Here is a 22,619-nt window from a genome sequence, read left to right on the forward strand (position 1 = left end):
CGGTCGCTTGTGCTCCCCGAGGGCCTCTTATAGGTGTGGGTCTCGGCCGCCATTGCTTGTGGCCCTGCCCAGGTCCTGTCGGCCGCTGCCACATGAGCTGCAGGCTCCTGGTGGGTCTCGGCTCCTCTGGGGGTTCCCCCAGCTCAGGACCCCCCCTCCGTGCACCACGCTGGGGGCACTGGGAGCACCTCACCTCGGTGACTGGGTGATGGCGATGGACACCTGCACCTGCAGTGTGCCCCGGGGTGGGGATTCCTCTCCCTTGGGTGCGCAGAAGGGTGCTGCGCCCTCAGAGGGGCTGTGGGAGCCACAGGCTGTGGCGCTGCACCCGAGATCCCCGGCAGAAAGGGCAGCTGGAGCCTCGCTCTGCGGGCACAGCCGTGACGGGGGAAGGGGCCGTGCATCACCTGCACCTTGCTCCCAGCAAGAGGTTTCCTTCCTGGAGCAGAAAGAAATTTCTCTTAGAAATTATAAACACTCACAAAAATTACGCCTTGAAGTAGGAAGAAAAAAATAAGAGCAACACGGAGAAGGAAAGAAAACACCCCAACAACCTGCCCCGTGCCTGGGATCAAAGCTAGGTGCCGTTTGGAAGCCCTTGGACAGAAATATTCCCCGGTTTCTTTGGCCAAGCCGCTGCCGTGAAAGGCCGCTTTGTTCCTGGGGCCTCGGCCTCGCGTTTGCCCCTGTGGACTTCGATCCTGCGGCAGCCGGGGAGGCTGCGCCCCGCCGCTGTGCCGCTGTGCCAGGGCAGCTGCTGGCGGCCGGTGGGCACCAGCCCCGCTCCGAGGCAGCGGCGCCGCTTTGATGGGTGCAGAGGGGCAGGATGAGGAACCGCTGCTGCTCCTCTCCCCGGCCGCCCGCCCGCCGCTGAGGACAGGTATAAAATACCTGGAGCTATTTATTCCACGAGTTATGTGTATCCAAGCGTCTTTACATTCCTGCTCACCCACTCTTCCGCCCGGATTCCTGTCTTCCTCTCATGTCTTCCCAAACTTTACGCCAAAGTTACTTTTTTAAAAAATTATTTTTATTTTTTTAAGCTATTTTTGTTATCCTGGCCTGTTTCATAAGCTGCACCCCTCCATGAAACTGGAATTTCCCTCTAACAGCTGCTTCTAGGTATTGGTGGGGCTCATCGGCTCTGCAGGGCTGGGGACAGCCAGGTTTGACCAAAGTTCCCTTTGCCAGAAGTAAGGAGAAGCTGGGTCCCACATCCTCCAGATCTCAAATCTGCAGGGTCCCAGATCCCCAGATCCTGCATCCCCAAGCGCCCCATCCCCAGCTCCCACACCCCCGGCTCCCACCCCGCAGGCAGGCGGGACTCCGAGGCTGACGTAAGTTCCTTTAACTTCAAAGTGTCTCCCACCAAGCCAGTCTAAATCCTCTGCAGGTCTCGGAGGTGGGCACACCGGCTGGTTTCCGTGGATCTAACACGGGGTGGGAAGGGTGGCTCAGGCCAAAGCCCAGCCCGGAAAGCTCGGCCGGTTCTTGCTCAGCCCAGCGGTGCGGTGGGGAAAGCTGCCCAGAACAGGCTGGCCCTGTGCAGAAATGGGAACCTGTGTGGCTGATGAAAAGTGCTTTCTTTGGGTAGGATGTTTGTGTTTCCCTTGGCGGAGCGGCTGGAGGAGCGTGCACAGCACCTGCCTGGGCTGGGCGGGCAGGCTGGCTCTGCTCCCAGCGCACCCATCCAGCTCCTTCGCTTGAAAGTGGGAGGAAAGGGAAAAGGTTTGGGAAAAGCTCCAGCACCGGGTCTTCTTGAAGCAGGCTTGTGGCTAGCGAGTGCCTCGCCGGGGCAGAGACCTGTGACAGCAGCCTGGAGAGCTGTGGTTTCTGCCAGGAGCCCAGGGAGAGGTTTATCTGCCACCCTTGCAGCACCCGTGGGACGGAGGGGCCCATCCTGGCCCCTGCCCTGCTGGCACCCTGTCTGCCCGGGATGCTTTGTTGCAGCACACGCCTTTGCTCACCCTGGGGCCCTGCGACAGTTAATGCTCCTCTTCCTGCTCCTTATCCCTCTTCTGGGAACCAGCCCCTGGATTGCTCTGGTTTGCATCAGGGCTGAGAGGCTGAGCCAGCTGGGCATGAGGAGCTGGGGCTGGAGGCTGCCTTGCTCCTCCTCCCACTCTGAGGAAGAGTTCAAGGGGAAATGTCTTGGGTCTGGCAAGGACGGGGAAGGGAGAGGGCTTCGGGGGCAGGCGGCTGTGCCGGAGAGCGGGAGCCCACTGGGAAGCAGCAGTTAGGTTTTGCCCTGCGATGCGCAGCGGTCGTGGCCGAGATGTTTCCTGGGAGCCACCACGGCCACCAAGCAGGGCGGGCAGCAGCCCGGGCTGGCGCTCTGCAGCCTTTTCTCCACTGCTCCACCATGGCCTGTCCTGCAGAGATCACAAAGCAGTCATGCAGAGGGTGCCCTGGCAGCTTGTCCCCTACCCATCATTTCTCCACAAAAGCCAATTTGATTTCCCCGGGGGGGAAGGTTCTGCCATCAGAAAGTGCAGATCTGATGAAAATTCGGGGAGAAAGCAGTAGGCAGTGAAGCAGTCTATCTCAGCTAGGATGAAGCCTCCATCGTTCAGCCCTCCCTGGGCACACAGAAGGGCTAACACTGGCATGGGACTGCGCCAACTGAACCAAAATTGTTGCGTTGGGTTCTTTTTCCCCTTGGAAGGATTGTCTAGAGTCAAATTTTGTATTTTAACGTTTTGCTCCGATTTGGATGAAACTCTGAGTGAGATAACGAGATTTCCCATGAAATGGGGATTCTGGGTCCGTGGCCAACCCTAATCTATCGGTTTACTTGAAAGTTGCTGGCCCCCGCTCCAGGCTTGGACCCTGTGGGGAGGGAAACACTGCATCTCCCATCTCACTGGGAAGAATTGTGGCTCGTGGCTGGGGCGAACGTTCCTCCATCGTCCTCCTGCCTCCGCGGGGCTCAGCCAGCCCGTACATCCCTGGGGGATCCCACTCCCAGGGGGTGCAGACTGTACCCTCCTTCTGGGGCACCTTTCCACCCACCCAGACCTCAGTCACAGTAGGGACCGGTGTGACAAAAAGCCACCCCGGCTGCATTTCCATGCTCGGCTGCTTCGCTCATAGCAGACAAGCCTGATGGGTTCCGTGCGCTGGCCGTGCATGTTGGAGCAGGACGGAGGGGACAGGCAGCCGTGTCCCTCGTGGTTTCCACAGGGACATCCACCCCCACCCCCATTTTGGGCAGCTCAGGGTCTGCAGCCCACCTCATTTCCCTTGCCATTCATTTACGAACGTGTCTGTGGTACTGTGAGCTACGGCTGGTGGTTATGTTGCTCCTGCTGCCCAGCAACACAGTGCCTATTAAACTGAACTGCTAGACTAAAATAAGCCTATTTTGAGAGCTGAAACCAAGGAGAAGAGCAGCTTGGTTGCTGCAGTAAGTCCATGGCTTTCAAACCAAACGCTGATGGTCTGAACTAAACACTGATGGCCTACATCAAGGCATTTGGCTGGGGTAGGGAAGGCTTTTGGAAATGGTTGGGGTTTTTTCCCAGATTTTTTTCCCATGAGCAAGATCATCCCGTGAATCTCCCACTACAACTGGCTCCTGCTCTGGGGGAATAGGAATCCCATGAAAGCTTCCCAGGGGCATCTGTCCCTCCATCCCACACCCCTGCACCCTGTGGTACCAGGCCATCGCCTGCCCCCAGGAGTGGTCCTGCTTGTGACTGGGGGGTGGGGAACCCAGGGGACTTGCAGGAAGCTCTGTGGCATTGCCAAGGATGGAAAAATCCCGGGGATCTGCCCTTTCTCCAAGACGACATCTGAGCTGGGAGGTGTTTTTCTTTCCATCTAGTCAGCACGGCTGCTTGGAAATTTCCTACGCCGGCTCCCGGCTGTAATGTTTTCATAATGAAACGAACCATCTGGCAAAGCCCTGAAAAATGATTCGCCAATTAGTGACTTACATCTTTCCTGTAATTCTACCTCATTAGCCTTTATTAAAAAGAAATAAATTGAATAATAATAAAAAAAAGCTGGTCCCTAGGAACACCTTCAGAGTCCTTCCAGTTTCTTACCCGTGTCTTCCCTTCGCTCTCCTCCCACGTGGGTGCCCAGGGTGTCGATGCAGTGGACACCAGCTCACAACACCCACAGCTTGTCCGTCAGGAGCCACGTGGCTCCTGATACCTCCAGGTGATGTTTCTGGGCTGGCCACATCCCTGCAGGCAGAGGATACCCGACCTCAGGGTACTCCTCGCTGGGCATAAAGATAAGGACACCTGAGCAAGCCTTCAGGGTCCACACGGGTGCTGCCCGCTCCCCTGCGCCATGGCCAGGGGCTTTTCTGCCCTTGTTGGTGCTCCCCGCCTGCTGGCAGAGGGGCCTGCGGCTCAGGGGATGGAGGCAGTGCTGACTCAGCAACCAAAAAAGGCTTACTCAGCAATGTGAGAAAATGCTGCCACAGCATTTATTTTTTTTCACATGGTCGACTCAGCAGGTTGGAAAAACGTTGCTCAGCAGTCTGCAAAAACGTTGACTCACAGGGTTGCAAAAACACCGAGCCATTTGCAACGCCAGCCAGCCAGGCCATGCACAGACCACTTCTGCCCCTGCTCTAATTTTCCCGAGGATGCTGCTGCTGTGGCACCCTACCCAACTCCCAGGTTTGAGGGGTGAAGCTGCCCCAGCTTCACCCTTGCCACCAGCCCTTGGCCAGCCACCCTCAGGCTGCCCTGTGTGACTTGGGCTTCTCCCCAGCAGCTCTTGAGACTCAGAGGGTGAAGACACACCTCTGCTGTAGTAACAGCCCCCTCCCCAAGTGCCCGTGGCTGCAAGGGAGGGCCCAGCCTGGTACAGTAAATCCTAGGGCTGTGGGTGAGCAGCTGCACCATTGCAGTGCCTGCAGCTCAGCTAGACCACCACTGCTGCACCCCCCAAGCATGCCGGGACCCTCCTGCTAACACCTGCGGTTGAAATGGAAGAGGATCAGCAACAGCACCCACAAACTCACTGATTTTTCAGTCACCCCAGTGCCTGGCACTCACAAAGGAACTGGGAAAGCAAATTGTGATTTCTCAAACTCCTGCACAATTAAGGATTTATGACAATTGATCTAGCTGAGCTGGGTCTTTGGGAAGGCTGCTTCAGTGCGGCAGGCTCCCCCTCCCCCCCCAGCACCAGGAGTGGCATCACCAAACATGGTTCTTCTCTGATGGCAGAAGCAGCAGTGAGACATGCAAGAACACTGCTGATGGCTCCTGCTCTCTCTAAAGATGCTGTAAAAGGGACAGAGGAAAGACTCCGTTAAGGAGTGTGCATGTGCTACGTGTATTCCTTACCTCAGCCCTGAGAGGGTTTTGGGGCCCGGCTGCTTCAGCTGCAGCCGAGAGTGAACTGGACCTCTGCAAGCCTTTCTTTTTTTAAAGCCTCTGTTAAAGATGATGCTCATGGCCTTGGCTGAGAGACACAAACACAGCTAACACCATGACAGCCCAACCACGCTGCAGTTCTGAATTTATTAGAAACAGCTGTCAGTACATCCTTTAAAACATTACATGTCAATGTGCTTTATTGCAATTTTTTTATTGCATTTTTTTTTTTTTATCTAGAGCAAGTAGGCCCAGGATGCTTAGTGTCTGGGATTTAAAAGCCCAACCATCTAGGTAAAAGAAAGTACAGCAAAATTGTAACACACCTGGTGACAAGTACAGTGTTGCATTACTGAGCTAGAAACTACAGGATGACTTGTCTGAAAACACTAACATACAATTGGTTTCCTTATGAAGCAGTTTGTTTCTTTTCTTTAAAAGTTAAACTACATGAATTCCTTTTTTTTTCTCCCCACCCCCCCACCCCCCCGCCCACTACACCATAAACGACAGAAGAACAGGTTTTACACAAATAACAAACAAGAGTACCAAAGTTACATGCTGGAATTCATCCGGAAAACAAAATAATGCAATAGCTTCTGGAGAAGCAGGTTCTTAACAGATGCAGTTTCCCTTAAAGAAAATAGAAGTCAAAGAAAAGCAGAAACATTAATGCAAAGGTTGTACAAAGGAGTGTGCTGTTATTTCAGCCCTCGATACAAGATCAAACACCCACTCATGCTTTACATTGAACCACACCTTATACAAAGAGTCCACTCACAAAGGGACACATACCACCACCACCCACTGCACATCAGCTCTGGAAAGGGGGTCTGGGGGTCTGCTGAAACGTGCAAACGTTCATTGCATCTTGTGGGAGAGCAAGACGGTTTCTTTTGCTAAACCTTTGCTTGGAACAAAGTTGACTGCTTTGTCCCAGAGTAGACAACACCCCAGTTCAATTCTGTTCACAAATAAAGTAGTAACCCCCCAAGAAAGATCCAGAGTTCAGCATTTCAGAAGCACATATGCAAGATGAACACAATAAACTCCTTTTCATTTGACAAAAACAAACCCAATTCTGCCTAAACACATGACAGAATGTGCTAACAGTGAATTTTGTTTTATTTTTAAGGGGCAGTGCCACTTACAGCTAATGCATATAAATGTGTACGTGAATATATTTTACATATATCTATATACATACAGTACATATACACACACGCGCACGCACACACACACACAGATGATGCAGACCATTACAATCTCGTGGTGCAATAAACAGCCAGATATACAAAATTAACAGGTTTCATCAAACATATCTTTGCTGGATGTAGAAGTCACTCACAAAAACAAAAAAGACCAAAACCCCAGCCAGCTGACCAACCACAAACCCCCACCACACCCGACAGAGACCCAGGGGCAGCTCTTGGCTGGCCCCAGCATCCTACAACTCCCCTGAAGCGACGAGACTCATGCCGGGGGGTGATATTCACCCTCGGAGACTTTTTTTGTCTTTGGATGCAATCATTTTTCCAAATGATCCCGAGCCCCTTGCTACGAGCACTTGGAAAGCGCATGGGTACGGCGCTGCGAAACACATGGGGAAATATCCCCACCCTGTTTGCCAACGCCGATCTCACAGAAGCAATTCCAAGGGAAGGTGGTGGAGGGGGGCATCAAATTAAAGCTGCTTTCTCTAATACAGGTTGATCAACAAGGCGTTTTTTCTACCAATAAGGGCCCGTTCGTTTGTTCTGTTGTTTGGTGGGTTTTTTTGCCTCTGAAGCTCATATTACATGTTTTAAAGGCAAATTTTAGAAAAAATGGTGAGTCTAGTCATAAAATATGGCGAGTCTGTGCCAATAGCAATTAAAAAAATGCAAATTCTGCATTAATTGTATGCAGCCAGCCCCAAAGACCAGCACTTCAAGCACTGTCATCATCTAAACAGTTAACAAGCTAAAGCTCCCTATCTGCCCCTGTGAACAAACAGGAAGGACTTGAAAAGATTTGAAGAGATTTTTTTTTTTTCCTTCCCATTCGGTGGAAAGTATTTCTGCTCACAGAATGCAAGATTCACAAAAAATGTTGGACAAACTTCATCTAACCCCATCCAAAGCTACTCCTCACGCAGTACATAACTAGCCGAGCTGCTTCACGAGCAGGCCTGCGTTTATTTGGGCTAGTAACTCTGTTCCCTTCTCCTGGCTGCACACGTTGTGTCAAGGGAAACAAGGGGATTAGCAATGCAAGTTCCCTTCCAATACAGGAAAAAGAGCAACTCCTTAAGGACTCCTATTAATTCCCTAACTATCTCCTTGCAATGCATTTAAGGAGATTATTCCAAAGGGAAGGGTCTGCTCTGGCATCATCTCTTTCTTTCGTGGTTCAAGGCGGAGATCCTACTTCACGGTCAGTCTACTGCTTCGCTGAACTACAACCAGAGGGATGCTTTAGGATGCTGACCCTTCCTCTTCATTAAAGCTATTTGCTTTGAACACTGAATTTGAGCAAGCCCAACCCCCCCTCCCCTCACAGCATCTTTGTTCTTCGGGAATGTTATTTTGATTTTGCCGTTCCAAAAGCAGAGGTTGAAAAATCAACATAAGGAAACTACATGTAAGAAAACCTGATTTTAAATATGATCTAAACAAAACAACCCCCAACCCATCATAGCGCTTTGTAAAACTGCATTTTGAACCTGTCTCTTACCCCTCCTGATCCACAAGCAGTACCTGTTTCATGTCTGCACAATGCAGCAAGCATACAAGACTCACTAACATTTCAGATTTTTATTCCCTGTTAGTGTAACAAAAATATAAAATAAACAGACATTCAAAAACAGAAGCAAGATTGTTCAAGTACCAAATAAGGGGCTTTTCCAAACTTAAGGTGTGACATTCCTATAGCAATTCTGCTGTTTTAAACAGCCACAGCGTTCAGTTAGACACGGTGCCACCCAAGCCTACAGAGAGCCCAGGATTTGGGGCAACCAAGACCCTCCTCCTTCTCCTGTCATCCCCAAAACAGCACCAAGTGTCAACATTCTTTTCCACAGTCCCCATTACAGTTGCCTGGCTTTGTGAAGGACAGACTTTGATTTTTGCCCTGCTGTGACTAGAATGCAGGTATGATTGAATACAAACTTTTTTCCTGGAAATGGCTTTCGGTTGTAGAAGTCTGGCTTACACTAGTGTGTCAGTGAGAAAACAATCAGGCCCACCACGTTAAATGGAAAACTTCCTGACCATCTGCCACATCAAGAGAGATGAGCGTGGAAAGAGCATTTCATTTTTGGCATAAAACAGAGGGCTGTACTGGATATAACTCTAGATTGCAACTACTAATGGTGCAAAGCAGTGACTCAATCCACTCTTGATGAGAAAGAACAACAACAAAAAAAAAGATCAATACAACCCCCAAATCTAGAGCACTCCAGCTACAGAAGGTGGACAATCACATATTACTGCTTCACATACTAGTGAAGTATCTATTGGGGCATCTCTCTATTTCTAGGTGGGTTCTTCCCATGCTAGGATTACCTGTAATCCATAAAGAAATCAGTGGGAAAAGATTTGTAACTTATTCAACTTCAAAAACATGGCACTCGTGGCTGACGCAATGGGGCCAATGACAACTGTGGAAGCAGGCTTGATTTGCATCCATACAAATACAAAATACTGAATCACCCCTGATCCCTGCAAATATACTTCAAAACAGATTAGAAGAAACTGTGCATATTCGAGTTTCAACATCCCCGCCCCCCGCCCCCCACCATTTAACACTGTGCAAAAGTTATTTAACCCTACATATATATTTAATACAATATGGGTCAATGAGATCAGTACTCCTCTAACTGCAGTCTGATAACAGACTGCTGCTAGAACACTGAGACTTTCCCCCCTTTCCCCCTGATTTTTTGACTCTTAAAATTAAGATCTTCTCACACCTTACTGTTTTAAAGGAATTCTAGTTCCTTTGTTTTGCCTTGATCTTTCCTGTATCTGTTTTAGGCTTAACAGCTGCTTTTCGCACTAGGGTGTAATCCTGCACCTCACAGGCCCATTTCTGATTTCTCAGTCATGTGAGTGTAGAACAGCCCTGGGAACGCACGGGGTTTCTCCCAGGTCTAACACCACTGAGGAAACAGAATTAGGCCGAGCACAAGCAGCGCAGCAGGACCAAGCCCTCGCTCTGTGGATCACACCAGCTACACGTGTCAGTTGGTTTTATACCCATTTTTATTTGCTCTATGAGCACAAAATGGATGCAAAAAAGAATCTGTGCAATAGTATCTGACAGTCAAAGGGAAGCAATCACAGCAGCTGGGACTTCAGGTGCCTAAACAAAACACGGAGATACAGAGGCAAAAGACAACCTCAGAAAGACCACTGAGGGTAACGGAGCCAAACACAAGGAACACAAGCTTAGCCGGCCCGTATCCCTGATCTGAAGGTTTGGGCAAAACAGAATTTCAAACAATGCTTCAAGATGGCTTATTGGCTCCGAGTGCATCATTCACAGCAAATACATCACCTGTGATCAGGGAAGAGATCTCAGAGAGCAAGGGGCCAAAAATCCCAACTCACTCACACTACTATAAAGCCAAGCTACTTTCACAGATGCCAGAGGAGTTACACTGTATTTACCTTGGCAGAGCTGGGGCAGGAGCCTGGACCAAGACCTCACAGGATCAGTTAGATTCCACTACAGGGAAACTTCAGACAGCCCCGCTTTGCTATCCTGCTGCTGTTGGTACTTTGAGGGTGTGCCAGGATTTATAAGCCTGAAAGTAGACCTGCACTTGTTTAAAACAAAACTGATCCCTACCTTAAAAATGGGATAAATGTGAATCACTTCAGGCAGGTTGTCTCTGTCACAAAAACAGAGATCAGAAATACATGCCCCATCAGCCTCAGATATTAACACTGCAAATAAGAGGAGAGCCCACAAGGAGAGATCACAAGGGCAGAGAAAAAGAGACACTCCACTCCCACAGGTTTTTCCACCAGCATGAGGCACCTGGCTATCATTTGTGCCTTTGAACCGATTTCCCTCATCAGGCATCTGGACTCAGCCCAGTACCAAAGGAATGTTAGATGCACATGAGGTGTAAGAATGACAGCTTTACAGCTACCAGATTAGAACTGCAAATTATCCAAGAGGTAGGGCAAGTTCCTTTAAAGACAAAAATTTCCATGTCCATACACCACTGAGGAATCCGTTCAAGATTTTCACTAAGAGCAAAGGCAACGCCTCTTTTCCTTTTCTTGGGGAAGTGGGAGAGAAAGGACACATGAGCAGATGTAGGTCATTGACATAGGAGCTTGCATGAATTTTCTTCTCCTCTCACCCAGTTTTGGTTAGATTTTGCAGTGTTTCATTTAATTAGGAAAGTGGCATCTACAGAATTCTTCGCCTGAAGATTGCACTCTGGCTGATTAGAAAGTGCCTGGGATGTGTCAGGGTCATTAGTGCAAAATAAAACATCTCACAGGCACGCCAGGCAACCAGACTACCCTTCCTGCAATGGCTGCCAGCGCTCCAGCCTTGTCACTTCCCTGCTTGCAAATTCATGCCATTCAGCAAAATAATGCTTCTAGTGTAAGCATTAAACGTCAACAAGCCTAGCAGTACTGCCCAGGCATTATAGAAAAAAAAAAACAACCACGCATTCGAACAGGAAATCAGCCCCAGGGTCAGAAACAGGTCTAGAGCATTCTCAGACCTGCATGACTGTCTGCTTCCTGTCCTGTACAATGGGTGCATTGCAAGTGAACCGCTTCCAGTAACACGAACAAAAGTAACTTTCAAGGTTGCACACTGAACAATTACTTCGCCAGTTGTGCTTTGATGCCAAGTGGTTCAGTTTGCCAAACTTAGCTCTTTTTCATTTTAGAAGCTTAAGGAATGGAAATAAGCTGCTTTGTGTACTTTCCAGGGAGGAGATTTATTGGATGATTGCTATACTTGATGAAGCCCAGGACTACCCACTCCAGTGTTTGACAGCAGCCCCTGCCAAAGGATGGTAGCAGACATCCAATAACTGAGTAGTACAGTTCTCTTCCTTCCTGTGTTTTGCATCATGCCCAAAATAACTACAAGGGAATTCAGATTATGCCAGTGTAAAATCTTGCTTGGCTCCAGTGGTGTGAGAGTTCAGAACTTCGCTTGCAAAGAACAAATCAGAGGAGATCTATAATTAGCATGCTTCCTTCTATACAACTGGAAGTGACTACACCTCATGAAAGAATTTGGTACAATAAGCCATCCAGAAGCATTTGATTACACCTACCTCTTCTATACCAAAAAATCAAGCATTACCAGAGTCTGTCATTGTTCAGCAAGAGAACTGCAACAGGTGAGTGCAAGCTTCATTCTGGTTTACATTCCGAAGCACAGTATCGTTAAAAACTGAAAACAGAATCCCAAGCTGAGGAATGGGAGGAAGGGGGGTGAGGAAAGATGAGAATGAGTGATTACATCAGATCAGACAAATTTAGTGTTTTGAAGCCACACAATGTTTAGCTTTTCCTTTTATTTTTTTCAAGTTTTGGTGTAGAACGTGTGTGCGGATGCTCACGCAACCTTCCCCATAAGTGCTCAATCTAATAAGGAACAAAGTTTTGGTGTGTTCAATTTGGTTATAAATGTTTCCTTTAAGTGAAGACCTGTAGTGCCATCGAAACCAAAACTTTGTTACTGTTGGCAAAAAAAAATAAAGCAACTTTTCTTTACAAGCATTTTTCCATTTAAATAAAAACCTGAAGCTTTCCCATAATTCCTTTGGTCTTCTCTCACCAAATTGCATGCTACCTCAAGACAAGCCCTCTTTTGGAAGTTCGGCTGAATCGCAGTGAAGCTGCTAAAATTAAGAGAAGAATTGCTGCGGTAGAGTTTCCCCCCTAGTTTCTTGGGAGTTTAAGACTGAAAGACATTACTGATGCCTCAGACAGAGGCTTCAAATTGTCTCTACAAGAACAAGAGAAAACAAAATCCAATTAGAAGTTCCACTGAAGGTGCCTGGCAAAAATTATCTCCACAAAACGATGTTTTGCTTCCAGTATTTTTGTACGGGTTGTGTTGAGTTTATTCCCCTCATAAGGAAACAAAAGTATCAGTGTAAAAGCACAGCTGAGCTTTTAAGGTAGCACCAGGACACCTACACCCAAGTTGTCGTCTTGTTGCTGCTAGGCCTCTTTGATTCACATTCACAGAATCACTTCTTGTGCAAAACAAGCAGTCTAAGGAGAAAGAATGCCCTCCAAGTTCTAGTAAAAATCGTAGAAAAGAATCCAAGATAGCCAACGCTTTCCTCCTCCCCAAAATTTACCTGCAGAGAGAGGGGGGCATCTGTGCGTAGACAGGATAGGCAAGCCTGACATTTAGGGAATCATTGTGTTGGACAAGGGATGTCTGCTGGTAATGAAGAACCAAATCCTTGAGTGTGCTGTACAGGTTATATGGTTCTGCAAACCCATAACCTCTTGGAGTGCTGTAGATCACGCAGTGTTTCACTTCTCCATCAGCTCTGCAAGGAAAGGAAACAGGAGAGTTGAACATCAAAGGACAAACCCAAAGTGACAGTCTATTAACAATTAACTAATGCAGCAACCCTGCCAGTCACTAAATTACATAATGGAGGACCCAGCAGATGCAAGAAGAGGAGATTAATATAGTCTGTGAAGAAACAGTGCTTCAGGGCATGCGATTAAACACTCTTGCATAATAATCCACATAAGAGGCCTCTTCTATCCTAGCAGTACAATTCCCTACTGCATTGTTCTCCAAATGTTTCTTGGGGGGGGGGGGGGGGAAGTCAAGAGCTTAACCAAGAAGATAAGCACCTGAAGTCAGCAATGCCTTTGTGCTCAACTCATCTGGAAACCTATCCACTAAGGAAAGACACCAAACCCCACCAATTGTTAGGACCTACAGAGTATTTCATGAAATGCAGCGCTAACCTTCAGCGCGCATTTTTTTTAATGTTAAGCATGGCACGGGTTCAAGCTGGCTCATTATCCGAAGTCATAGCGACTGAGTCCCTAACTTGGCAAAACAGTCACTGCAACACAGTATTTCCAAAGCTGCTAGAAAAACTTATCTGCCAGAAAGGTGGAGCATTATGTAATCCCTATGCTGGAGCCTATTGCCATCCAAGTCACACGTAGGAACAGCTTACGTTATGCCATCATTTGCTAGCTTGTAGTATGATACCAACCAAGAGAAAGTATCTGATGAACCCATCGCTTCAGTGACTGTGACAAACAGGATCTTGAACACAGCAGATACTACAATCTTCAGTTACCTTGAGGTGATATACCTTCACATATTCATTTCTCTAACTTGCTTTCAGAAGCAATTAACCTCATGTGAAATATATCAGTGAAAGCCATTTTGCACTCCAGAACAGGCTTGAAGGATTTTTAGATAACAGAATCAGAGTATTTCTGACCTCCATTACATCAGCATAAAATGAAGAAGTGAAACACAAGAAATCAATGAAAGGCTATGCGAGTGTCATAGAAACCACTGCTCACAAATAATGCCTCCTCTGAAGCATCACCATTATCTTAAACATACAAGAGAAAGCATTGGCCATGCTTTTCATGCAAAGAATTAGGCATGTCTGAAAATGAGAATGGAAGACATTACAGCTTTATAGCCCTGTTTTAATTCTTTCCGTGTGTTCCTTAGCAGAGAAGAATATGGGAGAATTTGGCCTTAATTTAGTTATGACTGCTGAGCTTCAAGGTGGGATACTTCAGAATTGTGTATTAGCTGCTGTGGTGACTGAAGAGACTACTAGGACTACAGTTACTGCACAATCAAAATACATTTTTGCAACAAAGCTTTTACCATGCTACTCTTCCTGCAAACATGTAACACATTCCAATGGGCAGGCCTAGCTAGGTTTGGCTTTTCTTCTCCAAAATAGCGAGCTGTGGTTGAGATTTATTGAGTAGTTAGAACAAAAAGGAAAATGGACTTACACCACAGAACAAGCATAACATCCTTTCTTGCTACTCTCACGAATTAAAAATGCTCCATCAGGTTTCCCACAAAGCAAGTCTTCTGCTTGGATACGGTTGAGATCCCCAACAAACCAAGTCTTCTCATCATGATGTGGCAGGTTTTCATCTTCTTCATTCACAAAGTAGGTGCTGAAAAAGAGGACAAATTTGTTAGTCCTTCCTTTTTTCTACAGTCTTTTACTGAGAAACTTTTGCATTACCAACCCCTACATGAGAAAACACTTGTTAATGGAACACTTTTCAGTAAAATCACGTATAGTGACACTTACTCATCAATATTTTCATTTTTGATCCCCAGCCAGTCGTTGATTCGCTTCTGTCTCACCCCTTTGTGATTGAGCCATCTGCCAGAAGAAGAGTGTATTAATATGTTACTTCAGAGCACAAGTACAGGTTTTCCTACTGAGCAAGCTGAACCTCAAACGCAAGGTCCCACAAAGAAACAGTCTGGAGCTGTTTGCTCTCCATTAGCAAAAGCCATAGAAAGACCCTAGATTCTGTAAGAGCACTTCCCTGCACCATCTTCTGAGATGCCTCCTTTACCGGATGACAAAGCAAAAAGAAGCAACCTTTTAAATGGAGAAAGAGGAGCGTTGAGCTGAGGAAGAAGTACTGCCTCCGCACAGTGCACTCCAGAAAGGAAACAATACAAATGGTGACAGCTGCCGGCTTCTCTTGGGAAAACAAAATGGGTGTTGCCACTGACTACTTCTGACCTCCTAACATTGCCTTCTGAGACACTGTGTTTCCCTCTGTCTTCTGCCAGAATCCTAGCGCACTGAGTCCAGCCCAATGCACGACATTAGGAGCTGGATAACCAGTGTGTCAGTGAAATCAAGGGTAGGTACAAGCAACATCTGCCACACCTGGCACAAAAAATACTAACCTCTATTGTGTTAGTGGGCACAGGTTTTGTAACTCCCTTATCTTAAAGGATTTATTTACAGGAGTTGCAGAATGTGAACCTAGTTGTGGCAGGCTCTTTAAGTAATGAAGTCACGAAGAGGCCAACCAATTACCCAGACATCCTACGCCAGAACGTAGTACCTTAGCGCTCACAGAACTTAGGTTATGAAAAGAAAATTAAATTCCCATTATCCTGATGGAAACAGTCATTAATCAGGTTCATCAGAGACATTATTCTTGAGGTACAGGTCAGGCTTACTTACACAAGATACTGATCTCTGATTTTGCGGAGCTGAATTAGGTCAGGCTTGATACTATTCATTTTCTTATCAGTCTCCCTGTTGTCCAGAGCTTGTTTCTTCAAATCTTGTTCCAGACGCATTTTACTATCATGGATCTCACCCAGGCGTGATTTTAATTTTTCATAGTTCATCATTATCCTGCAAATAAGTGTAATATTTGAGAGGTGAGGTCAAGCCAGTCCAGAAGGGCTGAACCTTACCAGTAGCACTTACATAAAAGAGCATCACAAGCACTACTGTAACAGCAGCTCCTCCCTTTGACTGCCTCATCTTAACGTAATTACTGTAGGAGTGCCAGAAAAGACTTCTCGCCAGAAGGCCTACCACCCTTTTGCATAGTTTGAACCTTCAGTTTACCTTAATCTATTTCCTTCTGGCAGAGATGCAGGAAATAATTATCTCTAGAAGGGTAAGCTAGAACAGATTCCTCCTTCAGTGTCAGATACACTTTTTGGTACATCAGTTATGTAATCCCACCATAGGTATCAGTACTAGCAAGATTTCAAATGTAGACTTCATTTACTGATCAAGCACTACCAGGAAGTAATGCTGCCCGTCTCTTCATTTGAGGTTAGTTTGCAGGTTTGGTACAATTCAGGAAAATTACGTATTTCCCCTGTTAATTGATCTTTAGTCAGAATGAAGCACCACAATTGCATAAGATTGTTATGGGTAACTGTTTTCAGTCTAAAAATCTCCTTAAGGTTTACCCTCTAGCGATTCACAAAGCACTGTGTCGTTAGGTATTCTGCCTTGCTTCAAAGGCCCTGATAGAGCTTTTTCTGCTGGTACCTTCACAGAAGGGCACTTTCAAATTGCCCTTACTGAACTTCTGTTAGATGATCACTACCCACTACCAAATAGCAGCAATTAAATACTGATCATCTTTGAAAATTACCAGAACTGACATTTACCAGACCCAGGTACATTTCACTATTTAGAAGTAAACATTTTTCTGAATTATATTCTGAGCAAATCCAAATAAAAGTGGCATAAGCAAATGAAATTTTTATTTCCTGATCCTTTCCTGGTCCTCACCACAGTATCTCGATTTTCTGAATTTGAGAGAATAATCCAGGGAGCTCCCACCTCTTCTGCCTACAATGCAATTCCTTGGCAGAAGAGGGCTTAACTGAAGGAAGGTTCCGACAGGTTGGGAGAAGGTCTCAGAGAAAATAGCGAGTTGGCAAAGTGTTTTATATGATGCAATATTATATAAAAGTATTTCATGGGAGTGTCAATGTGGACACTAGTTCTTCCTTGTAAGCAAACACAACTTCAGAGCTTACCGTTCAATTTCTTTGTCATTCCCCTCCCTGCGAAATCGCTCAATGTATTCTTTGCTGTATCGCTCTTGTGAGTGGCACTGTTCCTCAAATATCTTAATAGTTTCATTAAATGCTTCAATTGCTGTCCTCTTCATCTGAATTTCCTATGTGAGGGAAGAGTCCTTCATCATTTGTTCGTGGTACAGATGACAATGCAAGACTCAATTATGTTCCCTAAATCGACTGAGATGAACTTTTCTCCCCTCGCAAGCCAAGATGTGATTAATCAGTTTTAAATTTAGTCAAATGGCTGAGTAGAGTCAGGGAAGGCTTACTCCCTGTAAGTCTACCCTCCTCCCCAACATGATGCTCTCTATTAGGCTGAAAACCCCTCAAAGTATTTGTCATATTTTCCATTTTACTTTGCAGGAGCACTGCCAAACCTCCTCCCCATATATGAACTATCTTACTTTACAAGAGGCAGTCCATATACTCACTGTATTCACACTTCCTTAATGCATAATATCTGGTATCTGATTTGAACATGACTTCACAAAAAACCTGGACAAACCCCTCTACAATTCTCATCGCAGCACAGAGCAGCTAGAAATACTCAGCAGCCAAGGAAGTCTGCAGTGCAATGCAAAGCTTGTAGGTGATGGCCTTCTCCACCCTACCTTATGCTCAGCTTCTCTTTCTTCCTTGCTCCACACGCCATACCTCTAGGACTATCAGCAACAAGTAATACTCACTGTTTCCATCAACTTTGAAACCACCTTGTTCTACTCCACAATTTACTAAGGTTTTTCCTTATATTTTCTGACCTTGGACTGCCTTTATTAGCCATAACAGGTTAAAATAATTTTCTTTACTTTTCAAACAACAATAAAAAGACTTACAGACAGCTGAAGTAGAACTAACCTGTGATGTTCTGGTATATTCTTCATACAATTTGTCATACTCTTTACTTTTTTCCTGATACTGAGCATGGTATTCTTGAAGCTTTTTACCTACTGCATCTATATTATCTTCTTTCACCAACTGATCCTGTACATACAAAAAGCTATTAAGTCTTGAAGCAAAGCAGCTTTTCCTTAAGAGTATTTGTTTGTCCACTTATGCACATTTGCATTTTACAGCTATTAGCATCATTTTTATAATCAGGTTTCTACACAACACAAACACCATATCTAATTCCCCTTCCTTCATGCAGTAAGTTCTACAGTTTACAGCCAGTAGGAACTGGAACTATGGGACACTAAAAACCATGCCAAAATACTAAGCTTCCAAAAACACACTACATCTTAGGTCTAGGATATCAATCCCCTATTGGAGAAAGGAAGAAGTGAATTGCTTGGAATCTGAAGTTTAAAGGCAGCGTTGAGTTTTGTTTTGCTTTGGTCCATCCCCCCATAAAAGCTCTGCAGTTCTTTTTCCTTAATGGAAGACAGTATCTTGGGCTACTGAATAAAAAAATACTCTTGAGAAGTTTAGATGGTTATACACAGAGTGAGCAGCTGCACAGCATGTACGAGCCATGCACAAGGCTTCTCAGAGAGGTTCAAGTCTGCTGCATGTCAGGGTTTCACTCCTCTGCTAGATTGCTCAGATGGAGACTGGAAACTTGGTAAAATGAAGAAGCTCAAAGAGCTAGACAATTTGAAAGACCCATTATTACGAACACAGTGAAGTCAAATGTGACAACTCACTTTTTCCAGTTTAAAAAAAAATAAAATCAGGCTTCACATAACAATTATATACACATTTTCAATTTTTTTTCTTCTCTGCACTAACAGCTGATGAAGATCATACCTGCTGGTACCGGGACACTGGATACATCAACTTCACATCAAGCTTCGGGTTATATTGAGCAAGAGACTCATTGCGGTAGTGGTTAATCAGTTCCACAACTGAATTAAATGTCAGTGGATCAGAAAAGCCGTATTTTCCATCCCGATGATAGATCTTTATCAATTTATTGTTGCCACCCTTCCTGTAAAGTGGTACAGTCATTTAGAGGTTTTACCGTGTACCTCCTATCCCTCTTCAACACTACCGCAGCTAAGAAAGACACCAGTGAAATTCCTGTGCAAGTGGCTTTGACACTGTACACCTTCATGTGATACTAGCAGATATTAGGTAGTTTAAGAGTCAATACACAGAGAATTATCATCAGATATTATTTGAACAGGAGCAAAGCCCAAAGTAAATCTCTTCCTTTGCATTCCTTCTGGAGGCAGCTTACAGTATTTAATACCTAGCTTTGCCAGAAGTTTTGCAAGAGAAAAGGAGGATGCTGAAGGCTGAATAAAGGAACCATATAAAAACCCAAAGCCACAATTTCCTGCAATTTGGGGTCACTGATAGTATATAACTGAGTATACGTTTATACAGCCATTAACAAGTCTTCTGAGTTATGGATGCTAATACAGGATACACAAACCTAAACAAAATCCTTTGAGGATTACAAGACAGTTGTAAGTTTAGGACTTTACATTATCCAGATTTATACATTCTAGTGGTTTCCACAAACATAGCACTTATTTCTTCCTTTTTTCACCTACAGACTGTTTAGACAATATCCTGTCCTTCCTGCGCTCCCAATCTTCATTCCTAAAGACATCTGCATTCAGCAAAATAACCAAATATGCCAAACCTTAGTGCACAAGCTGGGAACTTCAAGGGAGAAGTCAAAGCAGAATTTAAACTACACCCTTGGGGTCAAACCTGCCATTAAGACAACAGAAAATCATGGCAAGATCAAATATCTACCATATCATAGTAACTCCCAAAGGTGTGCTACAGAGGCTGTGGCTTATGTGCCTCACTCATTTGCCTCTTAACAACCACTCTTGGGAGCCTGGTAGAGCCAGGCGGCTGGACAGGCTGGGCAAGGCACCAGCAGCTAGTCACATGAGGTCTGCTGCCTAACTGCAGCAGATAGAGCTGGGGCAGCTCTGGGAAGTCTGCCCCTTGCAGGCAATTTTAATGAAGAAAGGAGCACGGCTTCAATTCAATATTTCCTAAATTTGGGATCAGAAAGTGGAAGATACCCTTTTTACAAAGGCACTGCATTCAATTCTCCAGAGCAGCGTGCTGGTAAGATATTTGATATGCTCCAATTAATCAACACCTTAGTTTATAAGTACCTTTTACTTTAGCAGGTCTGAAACAATGAAGCACTGCTGAGTGGCTCTCCTCCCTGAGTCCCATCTAATCTACACAGAGGTCCTTACAGTAGAGTTGAGGGACATGATTCAATGCACAGAACAGAACTATCAGACCTGGCTATTATTTGCTCATTCTGTGATCTGCAGTACCTTTGGGAACATCTCTCAACTTGAGCCACATCACCTTTACACAGCCACTGCTGTCAATAGTATACCAACTAGTTAGTCAGGGTTTTACTGCATGGACTACAACTGCTCAACACTTACCGTAATGTCAGAGTGTAGTCTCCCTGCATCTTGGTTGATGCATCACGCACCAGGAATGTTCCATCTGGCATGTCTCGTAATTTGTCATTTACTTCTTCCCTGGAGAATGGAAGGGAAGGCAGAATTAGAAGCATTAAAGGCATGATCATCTTTGTCACAGGTGTCAATACTGGGGCCAGTAACACCAACGTGCATAAGGAGTTCAGTCTTCAAAATATGAGGCAACCTTCCTTCACGCTCAGGCTCTCCAGTCTTTTAGTCCATCTAAAGCAAGTCAGAACTTGCATCGTTATACTAAAAAATAGCAGCTGCAATCAACTGCCATTCAGGAAGAATTCTCTGTTTAAGCAACCGGAGCAGCTGTGTCTCAGTCTCACAACCTTTCCCTGTAATCTGCTCCGGTTTTAAGGTCCACACTGAAAATGGGTGCCCTTTGAGAAGCCAGTCCTGACCTCTTAAGAAACGGTCTCTAGCATCATAGTCCAAAGGTGTCTGTAGAGTTTAGCACAGTTTTAGTCTCAAGAGACTCATTATTGGCTTAACTCTGAGCTTATTTACAGTAGTTTTAAACAACTACAACCTTGCTAGCTTCAGTGCAACTTTTCCTTATTTACAACTGAAGCAAAAGGATACTCAGAGTCCAGAGCTTTAAGCTACATCAAGAAATCTTTCAGTGAAAGTGAGCACCTGTAAGCATTAAGAAAATTATTTCAGCTGAAGAGTTAAGGGTCTTGCCAGGTTTGACCATTTCACCCAGATTACATATCTCACTTTATAACAGCTCCCTCACAAGTTCTCAGAAGCACCAAGCACATTTTAATACAATCATTTGTAAACTGAAGTTTATCAGGTAGCCTCAAAATTATCTGAGTGAGGCAGGAAGCCTACTTGAATCTTACAAAGAAAAATCAACAGTGGCTTTTTTGTTCAAATGCTAAGGAACAAAAGTATTCTTACAAAATAGCTAAAGTTTTGATCTAGCTACCTGAAAACCATTCTGTTAGTAAAACTGACTCCTATTAAGCATCATATGCTTATCTGCTTACTCCTCTCAGAACACTTTACAGGCTGCACCCGCTTAATTCAAATGGCCACCACCTTTTTGAATGGATACTTATGATCTAAGGGCCTGGGTTTATGCCTCTAAGTTGCATCCTGGAGCTTGTGACAAAATTTTCAGCACAAGTTCTTGACTGAAGAACATGACTCCTGCCCTGACAGCCCACTGCAGTCCATACCTGCTGGCTGTCTAATTAGGGTCATAAACAAGTCCATCTTTACATGTGTATATATCACATTTTAATCCAATAAAGCCACTGCAGTATGATTTGTACTGCATTAGCTCCTGCCATCATGTGCATTGTTAACTGAGGAACAAATCCACAGTCAAACTGATATCAGTATCAAACAGTTTTAAACAAACTCTGTCTAGTGGGTTTTGTGATCAGGTTTTGCCACTTTGCTTCAATTTAGAATTAACAGAAAAAATACCATTGCCAAAGCCCTTCAAAAGCAAGATCTATGTGGGTTTGCTTTATAAAGATAAGGGTGGTACAATAAAGATATGAAAACTTTTATTTCCCTTCTCAGAACTTCAATGAACTACTGTGGCAAACACTGTTTTCTTGCCTCTATTTCACAAAGTGTTTCAAAATATTACATGCACAAGTTTGAGCAATTCCTGATCACACTCTCAGCATGTTCATGCTTCCCCTTACAATCCTAAACTCTTCAGAAGTGCCTTAAGATGACTGGACACTTCAGTTTTTATATACTTAATTGCATGATAGAACTGGCACTTCATTTGCTGAACCTAACCCAAGCCATCTATTTTATTAAGTGCATGGAAAAGGGTTTCCTTGAGAGGTAAAACTTAATTTGGTACGTGTCTGTACCAGCTGCTCAGTATAACTGGTGATGGATAGCATTTGTAAGAGCTATTTTTGTATCACCATGTAAAATAAATTAATACAGATACAATTTTAACCAAACACTGAAGAAGCCAAAATTAAGAATGCAACTCTTATTCTGAGCAAGCCTCCTACTGAATTTTTGCTGAACTGCACGCATCCCAGCATCATACGCTTACAAAACCTGATTAGCTAGCACATTCAGAAACACATTTCTTTTGAGCAAAATAGTTTTCTCTTTTTAAAGACTCTGTGTATCTGCAGAAATTTAGAAACTCAAAATAACTGTGTACCAAGACTGGCAATATCTGCACCAGAACAGTACCAACTTAAACACAAGTCCTGAATCCAGTTGAATAACTTTGGTGCTTTGCCAAGTACGGTCCTGAAACATCAACCACCCTCCTGTAAGGTGC

At 45.1% G+C, this 22,619-nt stretch overlaps 1 protein-coding gene across 3 annotated transcripts in view; it reads right to left on the reverse strand.

Annotated features, from left to right (window-relative positions):
• Positions 1–5,470: 5,470 nt before the first annotated feature.
• Positions 5,471–22,619, reverse strand: part of LOC121095580 (phosphatidylinositol 3-kinase regulatory subunit gamma) — an 82,095-nt gene continuing 64,946 nt past the window's right edge. For all 3 annotated transcript variants that reach the window (XM_040610641.1, XM_040610643.1, XM_040610644.1), the window contains 8 exons: positions 20,294–20,392; positions 18,669–18,849; positions 17,778–17,903; positions 16,878–17,020; positions 15,550–15,726; positions 14,650–14,724; positions 14,339–14,509; positions 5,471–12,876 (listed from right to left, as the gene is read on the reverse strand). In XM_040610641.1, the coding sequence (XP_040466575.1) occupies positions 12,675–12,876; positions 14,339–14,509; positions 14,650–14,724; positions 15,550–15,726; positions 16,878–17,020; positions 17,778–17,903; positions 18,669–18,849; positions 20,294–20,392 (1,174 nt within the window). In that variant the 3' untranslated portion in view covers positions 5,471–12,674. The remainder of the gene's footprint in view (positions 12,877–14,338; positions 14,510–14,649; positions 14,725–15,549; positions 15,727–16,877; positions 17,021–17,777; positions 17,904–18,668; positions 18,850–20,293; positions 20,393–22,619) is intronic.

This window comes from Falco naumanni, chromosome 11, assembly GCF_017639655.2.
Source record: "Falco naumanni isolate bFalNau1 chromosome 11, bFalNau1.pat, whole genome shotgun sequence".
Taxonomy (NCBI): Eukaryota; Metazoa; Chordata; class Aves; order Falconiformes; family Falconidae; genus Falco; species Falco naumanni.